This window comes from Saitoella complicata (genome assembly GCF_001661265.1).
Source record: "Saitoella complicata NRRL Y-17804 unplaced genomic scaffold SAICOscaffold_17, whole genome shotgun sequence".
NCBI lineage: Eukaryota > Fungi > Ascomycota > Saitoellomycetes > Saitoellales > Saitoellaceae > Saitoella > Saitoella complicata.
Genome location: NW_017567008.1, coordinates 176,484 through 191,621, shown reverse-complemented (window position 1 = coordinate 191,621; position 15,138 = coordinate 176,484). Strand labels below are relative to the sequence as shown.

At 52.3% G+C, this 15,138-nt stretch overlaps 5 protein-coding genes across 5 annotated transcripts; 2 read left to right on the top strand and 3 right to left on the bottom strand.

Moving 5' to 3' along the window:
* The first annotated feature begins 175 nt into the window (after nt 1–175).
* On the top strand, nt 176–2,726 carry SAICODRAFT_66597 (WD40 repeat-like protein). Its single transcript, XM_019170243.1, has 3 exons — nt 176–568; nt 633–714; nt 768–2,726. Exons 1-3 carry the CDS (start codon nt 415–417, stop codon nt 2,443–2,445), a joined length of 1,914 nt encoding a protein of 637 aa, XP_019023046.1. The 5' UTR covers nt 176–414; the 3' UTR covers nt 2,446–2,726.
* Nucleotides 2,727–2,777: 51 nt separating this feature from the next.
* On the bottom strand, nt 2,778–3,576 carry SAICODRAFT_94532 (Acireductone dioxygenase). Its single transcript, XM_019171941.1, has 3 exons — nt 3,492–3,576; nt 3,315–3,437; nt 2,778–3,253 (listed from the first exon to the last, which is right to left on the bottom strand). The coding sequence occupies exons 1-3, from the start codon at nt 3,540–3,542 to the stop codon at nt 2,903–2,905; spliced, it is 525 nt and encodes a 174-aa protein (XP_019023045.1). The 5' UTR covers nt 3,543–3,576; the 3' UTR covers nt 2,778–2,902.
* A 1,874-nt stretch (nt 3,577–5,450) lies between these two features.
* Nucleotides 5,451–5,821, bottom strand: SAICODRAFT_31002 (uncharacterized protein). The gene has a single exon (XM_019167816.1). The coding sequence runs from the start codon at nt 5,638–5,640 to the stop codon at nt 5,482–5,484; it is 159 nt and encodes a 52-aa protein (XP_019023044.1). The 5' UTR covers nt 5,641–5,821; the 3' UTR covers nt 5,451–5,481.
* A 1,614-nt stretch (nt 5,822–7,435) lies between these two features.
* On the bottom strand, nt 7,436–8,915 carry SAICODRAFT_59163 (tRNA isopentenyltransferase; the record flags this gene model as incomplete). The annotated part of the gene is made up of 2 exons (XM_019169660.1): nt 7,436–8,544; nt 8,597–8,915. 2 exons carry the CDS (start codon nt 8,913–8,915, stop codon nt 7,436–7,438), a joined length of 1,428 nt encoding a protein of 475 aa, XP_019023043.1.
* Nucleotides 8,916–10,469: 1,554 nt separating this feature from the next.
* Nucleotides 10,470–15,050, top strand: SAICODRAFT_58985 (actin-binding FH2; the record flags this gene model as incomplete). The annotated part of the gene is made up of 4 exons (XM_019169643.1): nt 10,470–12,242; nt 12,321–12,696; nt 12,865–12,965; nt 13,263–15,050. 4 exons carry the CDS (start codon nt 10,470–10,472, stop codon nt 15,048–15,050), a joined length of 4,038 nt encoding a protein of 1,345 aa, XP_019023042.1.
* Between the last annotated feature and the right edge of the window lie 88 nt (nt 15,051–15,138).

Sequence of the window (15,138 nt, the reverse complement as noted above, 5' to 3'; positions counted from 1 at the left end):
CTTCGAGGGTCTGGTGTGGCTGCGTCGATTTCTTCATATCAGTTCAGCTGCACGTCTCCATGTGTCTATTCTCGGGTGCGGTCAATTTGGCTTGCTTCTTTTAGTCCGCCGGAACGAGGGTGATGCGCCCACCCTGTTAGCCTCTCTCCCGCTGCCCCTTCAGCGCAAACTGCCACGAGTCGCTCCAACGCCCGGACGTAACAACCATCAGACGACGAAAACTCAGGTTCTGCCTCGCCATCCAAGGGGGACTCGCTTTCTCGATTCGCCTGACACCTCCATCGCGTCGACTTCTTCTGTTCAAGCGATCACACGACGCCCATCACATCGCGTCACCCATCAACCCCTTCACCGCAACTTCCCCTCTGCTCGATCAATCGTCACAGGCGGTTACGGCGCATATAACCCTCGATCATGTCGAACATCTACAACCACGGTCGCCCCATGGTGCCGCCTGCTCTGACGAATCGTCTCTCTGAGTTGCTCGACGCCATCAAGAATGAGTTTGATTCCATCACCCAGGAGGCAAGCGTCTTCAAAATGCACAAGGACGATTATGAGCACAAAAGTGAGTCTGCAATTGGGATGAATGCGCGTCTTTGGGGGCTGTATGCTGACTGTATGCGTCGTAGTCTCTGCTCAGATCCAGGAGATGCAGTCGGTTCGCCAGACTGTGTACGAGCTCGAGTTGACGCACAAGAAGATCAAGCAACAGTAAGAGCTAACACGAGTTCTCCTCATAACTTTGGTTCTGACGATTTTCACAGATACGAGGACGAAATCACGCGTCTCCGTCGCGAATTGGAAGCTCGCAGTGGACAGGCTCCCATGCCCCAACAGGCCGCTCCGCAACAACAGCAGGTCCCTCCGCAGCATGCTGCGCCCATGAACCAGCAAACTCCTGCTTCTCAACAGCCTGGACAGCCTGCGCCGCCCGCGATCGGTCAAGGCCCTTCTAACCTCTTCGGAGGCATCATGTCCGGTCAGGGCTCCCTCGCTGCTCCTGAGCAGCAACAACAGCAGCAGGGTCAGCCTGGTCAAGGAGGATACCCCGGCTACCCAAATGGACAGCAGCAGCAGCCCCCTACTAAGCGTCCCCGCACTGACGCCGAGCCATATACCCCTGGTCCCGGTGGCCCAAACGCTCAGTATCCGGGCTCCGTGAAGTCCGCCTACCCTCCTAACTCCAATGCCCCTGCCGTCGAGTCTCCAGGTGCTCAACATGCCACACCCGTCCCTAAGCGCCCAAAAAATAACGGACCTGCTGGATCTGTTACCGCTACTCCCCAGTCTCAGGCCACGGGTATCGCACCCATCGTCCCTTCCCCTCATGTCGGTGGTGACGCCGCCTTGGTCAAGCAGGACCGTGCCGGATCTGTCCCTCCCATGGGCGCGGCTCCCCCTCATGTCCCCATGGGTGACCATGACTCTGAGGATGACCTCCCCCGCGGGTTGAAGAAGAAGGGTGAGGACTGGTATGTTGTTTACAACCCTAAGGCACCCAAGAACCTTGAGGTCAACCTCCTCCACTCCCTCGAGCACATGTCCGTCGTCTGCTGTGTCCGTTTCTCTGCTGACGGCAAGTACCTCGCTACCGGCTGCAACCGCTCCGCCCAGATCTACGAAGTCAAGACCGGAAAGAGGGTCTGTGTCCTCAAGGACGAGGCCGCTGACCGTGAGGGTGATTTGTACATCCGTTCCGTCTGCTTCTCGCCTAATGGAAAGTTGTTGGCGACTGGTGCTGAGGACAGGCAGATCCGTATCTGGGATATCAAGAACAAGAAGATTGTGCACCTTCTCACTGGTCACGAGCAAGATATCTACTCCCTTGACTTCTCTCGCGATGGCCGTTATGTTGCTTCTGGATCTGGTGACCGTACCGCTCGTGTTTGGGATTTGGAGACCGGACAGTGTATTCTTACCCTCTCCATCGAAGACGGTGTCACTACTGTCGCCATCTCCCCCGACGGCCGTTACGTTGCTGCCGGTTCCCTCGACAAGATCGTCCGTGTTTGGGATTCTCAGACTGGATACCTCCTCGAGCGTCTCGAGGGTCACAAGGACTCTGTCTACTCCGTCGCGTTCTCGCCCGATGGTAAGGACTTATTGAGTGGAAGTTTGGACAAGACTATCAAACTCTGGGAGTTGAACTCACCCAGGGGCCTGCCTACCGGACGGGACGCTAAGGGTGGAAACTGCAAGCTCACCTTCTCTGGACACAAGGACTTCGTTCTATCTGTTTGTCTTTCTCCTGATGGCCGATGGGTCGTTTCTGGATCTAAGGACCGTTGCGTCGAGTTCTGGGACCCACGGGATGGAACCCCGCAGCTTATGTTGCAGGGTCACAAGAACTCTGTCATTTCCGTTGCGATCTCGCCGAATGGCAAGTTGTTCGCTACTGGTTCCGGTGATATGAGGGCGAAGATCTGGACGATGCAGGCGTAAGCTTGCGCTTCAGTCGTCGAAAAAAGAGGGGAAATACCATGGGAGTGATCTGTATAGTAACATGATGTGACGCGTGTGGATTTAGAGGAGTGGATCCGGATTGGTTCACTCACTTTTTTGGGAGTTTACAAACGTTGGATTGGTAGGTTTATCTCGTGTTTTGAATGTTTTAGCTGTTTTTCTTTTTGGGTGTAATGAGTGTTTGCCTTTGTTGGTATTTGTAATTCTTGCTGTCTTGTGCGTTATGGTCTACTTTTTGGGCTTGTAGATATTGTGGTTAGTTAAAAGAATTTGCTTTACAATTTACGGTCATGATCGTTCGTGATGTGTTTCGAGGTGTAGTTGATGCCCGTAGGCGGTTAAGGTATATTGAATTCAAATCGAGAAACTTTTGCATCACAACGCCAAGGATATAACCAAATCAGCATACATCACACTCCTTCTCCATCTGCCTATGTTAAGCAGAGACGAACTGCTTAACGTACTGCAAACGGTACGGGTTCTCATCCGTCGTCTTCTCCGCCCTCGACACAGGCGTCCACTTCGGCTCATCCTTAAACAACCTCAACGCCTTCGTATAATTACTCATCGCCGGCGTGAACCTGTGATAGATCCCCGCAGGCAAAACCGCCAAATCACCCTTCACCATATGCAAACGAATCCACTCGTCGTTCTTAGAGCGGACGTCAAAGTAGCCTTCGCCGTCGAGGATGTAGCGGATCTCTTCGTCTTCGTGGAGGTGTTCGTCGAAGAAGGTGCGGATTTTGGATTCGTAAAGGTCACCGAGGGAGGTGGGGGAGATGGTGACCTAAGGTGGGTTGTCAGCGTGATGCGCGAAATAAATGATGGATGAGGAGGGAGGAACTTACAGTGTCGCGATTCTTGTAGTCACGCTCCTTCGCGACGGCTTCAACACCCTCGAGGGAGTCTCCCTCGAAGTGCCAGGCAAGGACACCGAGCTGGTCGAGCTTTTCTTGGGTAACGGGGGCGCCCTGTTCATCCAGTCAGTTCGCCATCCTCAGATACGGCAAAGCACATAAATGAACCTCATGAGGCTCCTTCTGATCACCCTCTCCAGCGTAGTAGTAAGCACGCATTGCTACTTGGTTGATTTGTTGGAGGTGTTTCTGGTGTAGTGTTTTTTGAGGTCGTCGGTCGGCGAATTCGCAATTGACTCCGCACGATGCACAAAAATGCGGGCAGGTGTCAGATGGCGTCAGCGGGATTGTCTGGACCCTGAGAAGCTTAAGGGGAATTCTGCGAATACTGCCGTCATGGGGATTGTTAACATGATCATGGACGATTTGCAACTGTTGTGTGCATTGCCAGGCCCGCGACTGGGGACGTTGACTGGTCCATGAGCCCGGATTCCGGCCTGAAATCTCTACAGAACGTGAAGCAAAACTCGCCGAACTTGTGTTCGCACGCCGTCGACGGGTAGAGAGCGCGATAGAGGTCGTTACCGTTCACTGCAGTGATGGGCTTAAGGTATATACAACGGGAAGGATGGAGGGTGAGGATGTTCAGCGAGCTTGAGGGCCAGATATATGACTATAAGCGTGTACCAAACAAACGTTCGCCCGAGGTCATATTCTCAGCCAAATACGATTGTGTTAATGTAGATTTTAGTTTCTTTTGTTGTCAGATACGGCCATACCATGATGAAAGCACAGGATCCCGTCCGATCTCCTAAGTTAAGCATCATAGGGCCCAGTCAGTACTAGCGTGGGAGACCAGCTGGGAATACTCGGGTGCTGTATCTTTTTCGCATTCGCTTCCGTGTCTTTTGTCGTCCTTCATCACTTGAAACCATATCTGCTTGAAAGATCGCATTATGTGTGCATTGAGAACTTCAGGGTCTTCACGTATACGGGTGGGGGCGGGTGTCCGATCCCGAACGGTACCAGCAAGCACTCAATTCACAACATCTGCTGTTCGTTGGAAGGCAACTGCTTTTTACAGGATGAGCGACGCTTTGAGTCGCGACCAGACTATAACGACTTTCGTCAAGGCGTTGACTGCTGCGCTTGAAGTCATGCACCATCTCCAAGCAGATTCTGATTCGCGATCTCCACTCAATTTGTCCATCACGTGTCGGAAGTTCAATGCCCCTCATTGATGAAGTCCATGTGGGCACCTCTCGTGGCCATCACTGACGTCCCTGAGGTTGTGGGACCTCCAGAAAGCATTTTACCAAGCATCCTTAATCCACAGCTATCGAGTCTGCCCAACAATGCATCAAAGATCATCCGGTCGATGCGATGATGGACGAAGTAGATCACATCAATACCTGGCATGTTCAAGGACATCACTTACGCCACGTGGGAAATTATTCGGTTTCGCATTTGAAGACAACGGCCGCGTTGCGCAAGCGTCGTGGAAGGGAAGGGATAAGGCCCCTTTGAGCGCACTTATAATGACAGCGGCTGGGGGCGGCTGACGGGGTTTCGATCGGTTTATATAGTATGATTCGGGCTTGTGGAGTTGATGAAGGGGGGCGAAGTCGTCACGAATGTCATTATCCTCATCTTCCCACGGGTCATGAAGGACGTTGACAGATTATCGTTGTTGAACATAATCTACTTCTGTGTACATACCTGAATGTGTCCGCATAGATAAACTATCAGCATGACTAGCGGGTCGACTGTTACCCACATCTCACCACTTTGCGTCTAGTCTAGGGTCCGGATCCAGAGTATATCACCGACAATTGCGAGAGGATCACATAAAGAAAAGCTAGTTCACATCATCCGTTCATGCCCTTACTCTGGGATCCTCGCGGTTAATGCGATGCTGAAACGGTGGAAGGAATGAGCACGAACCGACGAGATTCGACGAGCATTAGCAGAGTACTGTTTACGTCTTAATGATGCACATTGCTTACAAGCTCGCGTATGGCTTTAAGAGATGAAAACCGCTTCCGCAACCCGTCTGAAACGGGTACCTCTTCGACCTCTACGTTCTGTGGTAGAGACAGTCGTACGATACCACCGTATGTACGAACACAGTAACGTGGGTGCGTCGTTGCCACGAGTATTAGATGAATTGCAAAGCATTGGCAGAGGCTGGACTAGGTCGATAGTGAGCAGTAGAATGCAGGAGGTTGTGTTTGCTGCGAGGGTAAGGAGAGGGGATGGGAAGGAGGACGGGGACGTTACGATGAAGTGTAGATGTGGAGTGAAGGATGGGATGCATGTGGTTTATAGTGTGAAGGAGCATGTCTGGTTGCTGACCAATGACGAGGGGTACATGCTAGCAAGTCCTCTGTGGTGATTCATGGAGTTTCTCAGAGTGCGGTAATTCGTCACGTCACGCCGACAACCCGTGGACGAGCGGAGGCCATATGAGACGTCACTTTTGCTTCACAGGTCTTGAGCACACATAGGAAGGAACTGCTACAGTGGCATTTTACATTACTCTATCAGGAAGTGAGCTACAGTTTAACGTCACAATTCAATTGACCTTATTATCCGACCGGTTCCAATTACCCCGCTTTCGAACCTTCGCTACAGCAGCTGTTGCAGATAAGCCTTCGGATTCATAAAGTGCCACGTCAACTCGGACCGCCGGTGGGTTTGAGTCGGATATCACGCCGAGCATTGCCCAGTTTTGCCGAGCCTTGGCGTATGCGTGCCGAGATGCTTATTCAATCCAACATCCCTTGACAGTCCCCCAACTCTTCTTTCCTCACCCTCGTTACCGCTCTGGGATAGAGCACATGCCCGTAGTACTTGATCCAATTGAACCCTTAAAGAACCTTCCAGGAACTACCTGGGCATTTGCCACTCTCAGGTCAACCCTCATATTTCGTGTTCGTCGTTGCGTCATAACGTTCGACTGCGCCTCGCGGGGAACAGTCAGAGCCTCAAGCTAAAACGATAAGCTCATTCTACTGCAACACCAGTTACACAGCCATTGCAATTAACTCCTGCTATATAAAGGTGCCTCCGTCCTGTCATCCCTCAATTGACCTCACATCTAATCACTTGAATACAATCAGCTACAACAATGTCTCTCCCATCCCGTTTCGTCGACCGTCTCACTTCCGAATCTGCCTCTGGTACTGGTTCCACCCCTCTTGACGAACGCAAAGCCCGCGAGGACCGCGAGTATCGCTTGAAGCAGATGGCTCTCCTCCACGAGCAACATGATCACTACTCTCCATCCACAACTACTTCCGCCGCCGCCACGGCACAGAAGTTTGAATCTGCTGTTGGGGAGCAGGAGAGTGGAGGTTTGGAGGTGCCGCAGGGTGCTCAGCAGAGGACCAGGAGGAAGAGTTTGTTGGATTTGGCTGGGTTTGAGGCCAAGAAGGAGTAGAAAGGTGGGTTTATTCACGAAGTCAGCAACTTCTCAGGATGAATGCTGATGAAAGAACCTACAGTGGTCGCCGTTCAAATGAAGGGAGTGTATGCTACGTGAATGAATGGAAGCACTTAGAGTGAAGAGTGCTTCAGTTTGAAAGAGATTCTACGTGCCATCGCGGCCGTTGTTCCGCGCTTGGCTTTGGTTTGGGTCAACCGTGATTCAGGGGATTGTATGCTATACTTTGGTGGTCTTTTTCTTCTCTTAGAGCAGTGTTAAGAATGCAATGGGGTTTCAACTGTCTTCAGTTCCTTTCTTCCTCAGTAATTGCAACGGACTATGTAGAGAAGCTCTCACACTCTCCACGCCACCACCCACCATCCTCCAGTGTGCCTCGGACACAGCAGAAGCAAAAAGCCAAAAGATACAGCACCCGAGTATTCCCAGCTGGTCTCCCACGCTAGTACTGACTGGGCCCTATGATGCTTAACTTAGGAGATCGGACGGGATCCTGTGCTTTCATCATGGTATGGCCGTATCTGACAACGTTTTGAATTGCAATGTAACATGCGATAAGCTATGTAAAACTAGTCGATCGTCTGTGCTATGTATGCTACCTTACCTATGAAGAAGAACGCCGTACTCCAGAACCTGCACGCAATGTCTGTTTTCAACGAGATACCTTCTATGGACTTTCATCCTTCTCGGAACTCTCGCCTTCCTCTCTTGCAGCCCGCTCCGCTGCTGCCTTTTCCCTCTTCCACCTCTCAAAGTGCTCGCGTTTTGACTTTGCCTTGATTCGCAATTTATGTCCTCTCGAGTTGATATGTTTCTTCCATTCTTCTTCGCCACCTAAAATCACGACCTGAGCTTCTTCTGGATCCTTGCCAGTTTTCGCGACAGTCTTTGCTTCTGCCTCTGAACATAGCTCGCAAACTTTCTGGGTCCAGCGAGATGGTTGCCGTGCCATATCGAGTTCTTGGACAGGGACAAGCATATCCTTTGCAAGGTCTGACAACGAATCAGGTTCAGGAACCGTTTCGCCGGCGAAGTATGATTTGGCTATTGACACAGCAGGATCACGAACTGTCTCGTTCCATTTGTTCAGTTCTGTGGCATCGAGGAGGTAGACCGGGATACCCGCACTCTTGCACGCCGCAAGGAGTTTATGTCGGATCCACTTGATCTGTGTCTTCGCATACCGCCGTGTTGAGGCTTTCATGGTCTTCGTGCACTTTGCTCTCAATTCCCTCAACTCTGCCGTCTCTTCATCCAAGTTGAGAGGTGGATTCGAGGAGAGGTAGGGAAGGAACTCTTTGTATCCGATGGATTGCCATAAACCTTTCGTGCAGTCAGGCTCCCGTCCTCGTGCGGCAAGTTGTTGCGCAAAATCGTACAATTCGCGGATCTCTTCGAAGAGACCTTGGGTGATCATCGCATCCACACGGTTATCGAGTCGTTGGTTAAGCTCCTCTGTTCTCGAGTATACCCAGAAAATCAGCGTCTTCTCGTATCTCTTTTTATCCATCTCAACGCTGTCTCCATGTTGTTCCTTTAGGATTTCGGTGTGAGGACGACCTGTTCTGACACATATTCTGAGTGAATTGAGGATTTTGCGGCGGTCATTTGGGTGCCAGCGGTTTGCCATTGCTGGATCTAGAGAGCGAAGGTGGGATAGGATGGTTGATGTTGGTACAGTAGGATCTGTAAGGTGTGGATGCGATGCTGCGTCTTCTGAGAATGTAAATGTCGCGGTGGATGTTGAAACCAGCGACTGCTGGAAGAGGAGTGATTCTGCGTCCAACAGTCAGTACTGTCCCAGGAATCAGATGAACGCGACACTAACGAGTATAGTAATGTGTACCACCCACCAATACCGGCATCTTCCCCTTCTCCTCCAACTCCCCCACAACACCCCTAGCATCCCGTTCGAACCCCCCAACCAGATACTCCTCCTCCCTTCCAAGAAAACCTAGTAAGTGATGCGGCACGCCTTCCCGTTCCTCCATGGGCATCTTGTTCGTGATAATGGGCATTCCGGAGTAGACTTGCATGGAGTCGCCGTTGATGCATTCGCCGTTCAGAGCCTTTGCGAGGGCGATGGAGAGGTTTGATTTGCCGACGCCGGTGGTGCCAATGATTGCGCAAATTCGGCGGGGGAGCATGGTGTTGTCTAGATCAGTGGTAGGGTCTGAAGCCGGGCTTGACATGGATGGCTAAAACTGTGGGCCTGATGGACGTCCAGCCGATCGAAGTGGGGGAAGAATGGCGCGTTGATCTGCTATTGAAGTTGTTGCGTCCCTGATGCTTGTTTGCTACAACTGCTGGAACCGAACGACAGATTTCCCAAGGGGTACGTGTGTTTCAGTGACGTCGGATCTTCGAGGACGTCAAAAACATCAGGGAACGTTACAGGTGCAAAATTACTCGATTCGGCAATTGGGCAAGTGAGAAGAACAGCATTGAAGGAAGAAGTTTTGTATTCAATGAAGAGTTGTAAGATAGACTTAGTCAATTCCCACCCATCCAACGCCCTACCCTGAAGGCAGGGAATCGTACAGCGACAATCCGGCTTAAATGCTATCCTGAATCACTCTCCTCCTCGGCGTAACCGAAGTCGTCGCCTTTGAACTGCTTGTACCGCTACCAGACCGAAGAGATTGGTGTAGCAGTTACAGCCTGCTCCTCCGGAGAGGGCGAGTGCTGTGCAGATGGAGGTTGTGGTTCGAAGGATGCGAGCAGAAGCGGGTTTTTAGGGCCTCGGAAAGGGTGGGAATCCAGATACTGACGACGGAAATGGAGATTGGATAGGACCGTAATCAATGCATAGAATCCAGGAGAAAATTCGATCAAACGTATTACGTGTCAATTGACGGGACGCGGCCGGGTGGTGAACACATGCACCGGCAGACCCCACGCGAGATCCCTGGCAGGTCAACCCTGAAAGCCAAACACTCCCTCGGCCCTGCTGCACCCAACCCCACGAACCACCCCCCTCTACGCCAGCAACCAAACGGGGATTCAGGAGCTCAACCTAGACGTTCTAATCGTTCGAGCGTCGCTCCTGAAATATGGCAGCAGATCGCGGAGGGTCACCACCAGGCTCCGGCAGCCTCTCCTCCCGTTTCGGCTTCAGTCGCAGGAAGAAGTCGGCCTCTGCCAATGCACGACATGGGAACGATAACGGCGCGGCTGTCGACGAGTTTGCGGCGATTAGCTATAAGAATGTAGCCAGCGATACTCGAAAACCTATACCTGTCGCCCTTCCGCCACCACCAGAGGTTGAGCCTGCTTACCCGAGTGGACTGAGTCGGCAAACATCAGCAGCGAGTGTAACCAGTTCGGTGGCAACGAGCCGTGGATTTGGAGGGGCGGATTACATGTCTAATGGACTTCACTCGAGGGCATTACAACTTATGCAACAACAAAGGGATGAGAACGGCAGTACACAGAGGCCATTACCAGTTCCTGTAAGCGGCACACCAAGGATCGGTTCTATCTCGTCACAACGCGGTTCAGTAAGCAGCGCCTCTCAGCCTACCCATCAATACCGCCGCAGCGTGGACGTGCATAGCTTGGGCGGATCATCGGCAACGCTACGCGAAGATGCGCCGAGTCGAGCAGGGAGCGTTATGGATCACTACTCACGAGGGTCATCATCCATATCTGGAGCGTCAGTTGGTGACAAAATTCCGAGCGACCATCGGAAGATCGACCAAATGTTCTCGGAGTTGTTGGAGAGGAGGAATATGCCACCCTCAAACAGGGACCAGATGATGGCGCAACCAATGGAGACGAAGTGGAAGCTGTTACAGAATGATATGTCTATGAATGGGTCTGGGGATGCGAAAAAGCGGGAGTCGGGAAGTAAGAAGAACAAGGAGTTTGAACGTGGTGAAGCTGGGTCAGCACGGTACTTTGTCCAGCGCATCCTTACCAACCAAATCACGATGAAGGAGTTTCAGAGTTTAGGAGTCTCGTTACGCACGGAATCAATGAGCTGGTTACGAGCATTTATCGACAACCAGGGTCAAGTTGCCCTCACGAAGGTCTTATCCCAGATTAACCATCGAAACACGAAGCGTGACGACGATATCGCCCGAGAATACGAGATCATCAAGTGCCTGAAATCGTTACTCAACAACCAGTATGGAGCCGAGGACGCCGTGCGACATCAGTCCTGCGTGTATGCTATCACTTCTTCCATTGGGTCAAACTACCTTCCCACAAGAAAGCTTGTTGCGGAAGTTCTCACGTTCTTGTGTCATTGGGATAAGCCAAACGGACACCAGCGTGTCTTGACGGGGTTTGATCAGATGAAGGAGCGGGATAATGAGATTGGGCGTTTCGATGCTTGGATGAGGCAGCTGGAGGTTTCCATCGACGGACGTGGGAAGTTTGGCAGTTTGGTCGGAGCAAGCGAGGAGATGAGGAAGGGTGGCTTGGGGATAGACAGTATCCTTATGGAATACTCTCTGGCAAACTTGTTCTTGATCAATGCGATTGTGATGGGAGCGGAGGATGTTAGAACGAGGATGTTGATTCGGTCGCAGATGAAGTCCTATGGACTCCAGCGAATTTTAAACAAGATGCGCGAATTCAAATACGACCTCGTAGAGCGTCAAATCGAGGCGTACGAGAACGACGAGCAGCTTGACACGGAAGAGGTCGGCGCGGAGGAAGAAGAGGATGCGGTCGAAGTGAACGACATAAACAATCCCTATGAGCTCGTCCACGGCATCATGCAGAAAGCCCAAGGTAAATCTGCTGAACAGTTCTTCTTGAATGCACTGCAGCACATGTTTCTCGTCCGCGGTGAGGATGAAGAACGGGCGAGGTTGTTCCAGCTCGCGGATAGTGTGATGGGGTATATGTTTCACTCAGGTCGGAATTTGGTGAATGATCCACTGAAGGGGATCAACATCGGTATCGGACTGGTTCTGGATCGTATGAAGACGGATGAGGAAGTCCGTCAGGCCTACGAAGAATCGAGGAGAGCGAGGGCACGCGCGGAGCAGGCAGAGGCGGAGCGTGATGCGATGGAGAGGGAGGTCGCGTTGGGCGCGGATGGTCTTGTTGCGCTTCTGAAAAAAGAGAACGAGGAGCTCCACGAGGTCCTGGAGAGTCAGCGCCGGCGAAACGAGACGCTCCAAGAGGAACTTGACCAAACCAAACAGAAGTACCAGGACTTGCTTCAGACGAGCGAGGTGGAGACACGTGAGTTGTACCTTATGGTTAAGCAGAACCCGGCTGTTCGGGATTTACTCAGTGCTGATCGGAAGGCGTTGACGGATAAGCTGGAGAGGCAGTTGCAGCGAACTATGACTGTCGCTAAGCTGGAGGGACGCATGTGGAAACAGGATTCGAACATGAGTGCTAAGTTGATGCATTTGCGCAACAAGATGGACATGAATGGTCTTGACAAGGTGCAGGGCGATGCTAGGGATTTGCATGACAGGCTTGGAGAGGAGAGCTCAGACGAGGATGATGGTGTATTACCAACTAAAGCAGCTTACACAAAGTCGTTCTTTGGCAGCTCAAGGACTAAGTCGGCTCATATGTCTCGACAGGGCAGTAATCAGGGCCAGGACCAGCAGTTGTCGCCTACATCACCAGGCTATGGCCGTGAACGGACCCCCATCCCGTCTTTCCAGAGGTTCGGTCCTGGGGAAGAGCCACCTGCGTCGCCGATGGATGAGGAGACCTTGGCGATCTATGAGAAACCGAGGATCATGCAGTTTCGTCGGCCTAAGCCGATGGGTGCAAGAAAGGCGAACTTCCTTCTGTGTGATCAGGCGAACCGACATAGTCGGGCGGGCTCTGTTGATGAGAGTGGTAGCGTGAATGGTGATGAGGATGAACCTTCTGGTCATACGAGGAAGGTCAGCGTTGCTGAAAGAGCGGAGCAGATGGGACCTTTGCTGTCGGGACCGCTTGCCGCTCAGCGTAAGGCATCTATCTCGAGCTTACGGGTTCAAACACAGGGCGTTTCGTCGAAGGACGAGGGGGTTATGCTTTCAGCCGGGACTGCTAGCAACCCATCACTCTCTCCGGGGGTTGCCGCAATGCCAAGCATCAAAGGCACCCTGGCGGGTATTGCAGGACCTTCTCCAGCGTCTGCCGATGCGGATACTGGATCAGCACCACCGGCACCAGCACCAGCACCACCACCTCCACCGCCGCCGGCCCCCCCTATGCCTCCCACTCTCGATGGTGTGGCACCACCGCCCGCTCCTCCTCCTCCTCCTCCTCCTCCACCACCACCACCTCCACCACCACCACCTCCACCACCTGGTCCGCCACCCATTCTTGGAGGCCCACCACCTCCACCACCTCCACCGCCTCCTCCTGGTATGATAGGTGGGCCACCGCCGCCTCCTCCGCCTATGCCTGGGATGCGTACTCCTGTTCAGATGCTATCCTTCACACCAGTTGAGGATGAAGAACCAGAGCACAAGCATACTGGCGAGAAGGGTCTTACTGGCATTTCTATCCTTAAGCCTGAGATCAAGTCCCGCGCTGTCACTTACGAGCGTGGAACGAAGTTGAAGCCCATGCATTGGGACAAGCTTGACGCTGGTCTTGAGTATACTTTGTGGGCTAATCACAAGCTCGATGCGAATGAACTCTGCATCCATTTGCGGAAAAGGGGTCTGCTGCAGGAATTCATCGACAGCGCGTTCACTGCAAGGCAGGCGAAGTCGTTGGCAGCGCTCGGTAAAAAGGCGAAGAAGGAGGAAAAGCACATTCTTGACGACAGTCTTTTGCAGCAAGTTGAAATCTCCTTCCGTACCTTTGCGGATGTCGCAGCCGACGATATTGTTAAGATGATCATGAGGTGCGACAAGGCCGTCATGGACAACACGACTTTGCTCGAGTTTATGTCGAATCCTAAGCGTGTCGAGTTTTCCTTGAAGCTCAATAATGAGATGGAGAAGTACCTGTCCAAAAACGGTGTTCCTCCTGCTAAGAATCCCGATGAGCTGCCGAAATGGGATCGCGTATACTTTGAGCTGTTCTTCAAATGCAGGCACTACTGGACTGCTCGTATGAACGCCTTGGAGGTGGCACGTAACTTTGAGACCGACTACACACGTCATGTGGAGAAGCTACGCGTCATTGACAGTGCCGCTCACGGTATGAAGACGTCTCAAGCCCTTGTCGAGTTCATGAACGTTATTCTCGGTTTGGGCAACTACATGAATGACATGAGGAAGCAAGCCGCGGGTTTCAAGTTATCATCCTTGTCACGCCTCGTGTTTACGAAGGACGAGAAGAATGTTCGCTCATTCCTTCATGCTATTCAGTGGATTTTCGAGAAGGAATGGCCCCAAGTACAACAACGCTGGTTGGATGACACCAAGGACGTCGCTGAGGCAGCTAAGTTGGACGTGAACGCTGTCAAGCAAGATGCAGAGGCGTACTATACACGCATCTTCAACCTGAAGGCTTCGCTTGAGCGAGGCGCCTTGAGTGATCACTCCGTCTTCCATGAGGATGACGAGGTCACCAGAGTCGTTACTCCCTTATTAAAGAAGGCGCTGGACAAAGCTTCGATGATGCAGGATTACGTCTCTGCCACTACGCTAAGTCTTGACCGCGTCATGAAGTACTTCGGTGAAGATCCGTCAGATGCTTTGGGTCGCAAGTTATTCTTCCCCGGCTTCAACGCTTTCATCAATGAATACAAGAAGGCGCGTATGGAGAACATGGAGTTTGCCTCGCAGGAGCGTCTCAGCCAAAGTCGAAAGAAGGTGCTTGATTCTTCGGCTGAAGCCTCGCCGGTATCTGAGAAGGCCAGCGATGAGAAGGACGTCATGGATAAACTTCTCGAGAATTTGAGGAATACTCGTCCGACCCGTACCAGTAAAGCTCGCGGTGCTGCTGGCGGAAAGGGTTTGCGACGCACTACGTCTGGCAGGCACATGAGAGCAGTAAGTGGTAGTGCCGCGCCGGACACTGTGGATAGAAGCCTTTTGACGATGACTCCTTCTGCCTCTTTGTCAGCATTGTCAGCAACTGTTGAAGCAGCGGACGACATCTCGCAACGTGCACGCAGTATGTTGTCAGGATTACGGGAAGAGAGGGTGTCAGGCTCAGACAGACCGGCTTCTATCAGGGAGGAGAACGATGATGATGCCGATGATGAGAAGGGCACCGCGTTGACTGCGGTTGATACCATTATCGCAAAGGCCGGGGTGAGCTTTGTGGAGGGAAAGGAGGATGAAGGAGAGGCCGGAGCAGAAGGTGGAGCGCTGGATGCAGCGGAGCTGTTAAAGAGGTTGCAGATGGGCGACTAAGTTTGTGATCTGGCTTTGGCGCATATGGGTTGCGGGGTTTGCTGGGGCTTCTTCGGGTTTGCATTGCTTGGGTTTCACATTGCAAAGG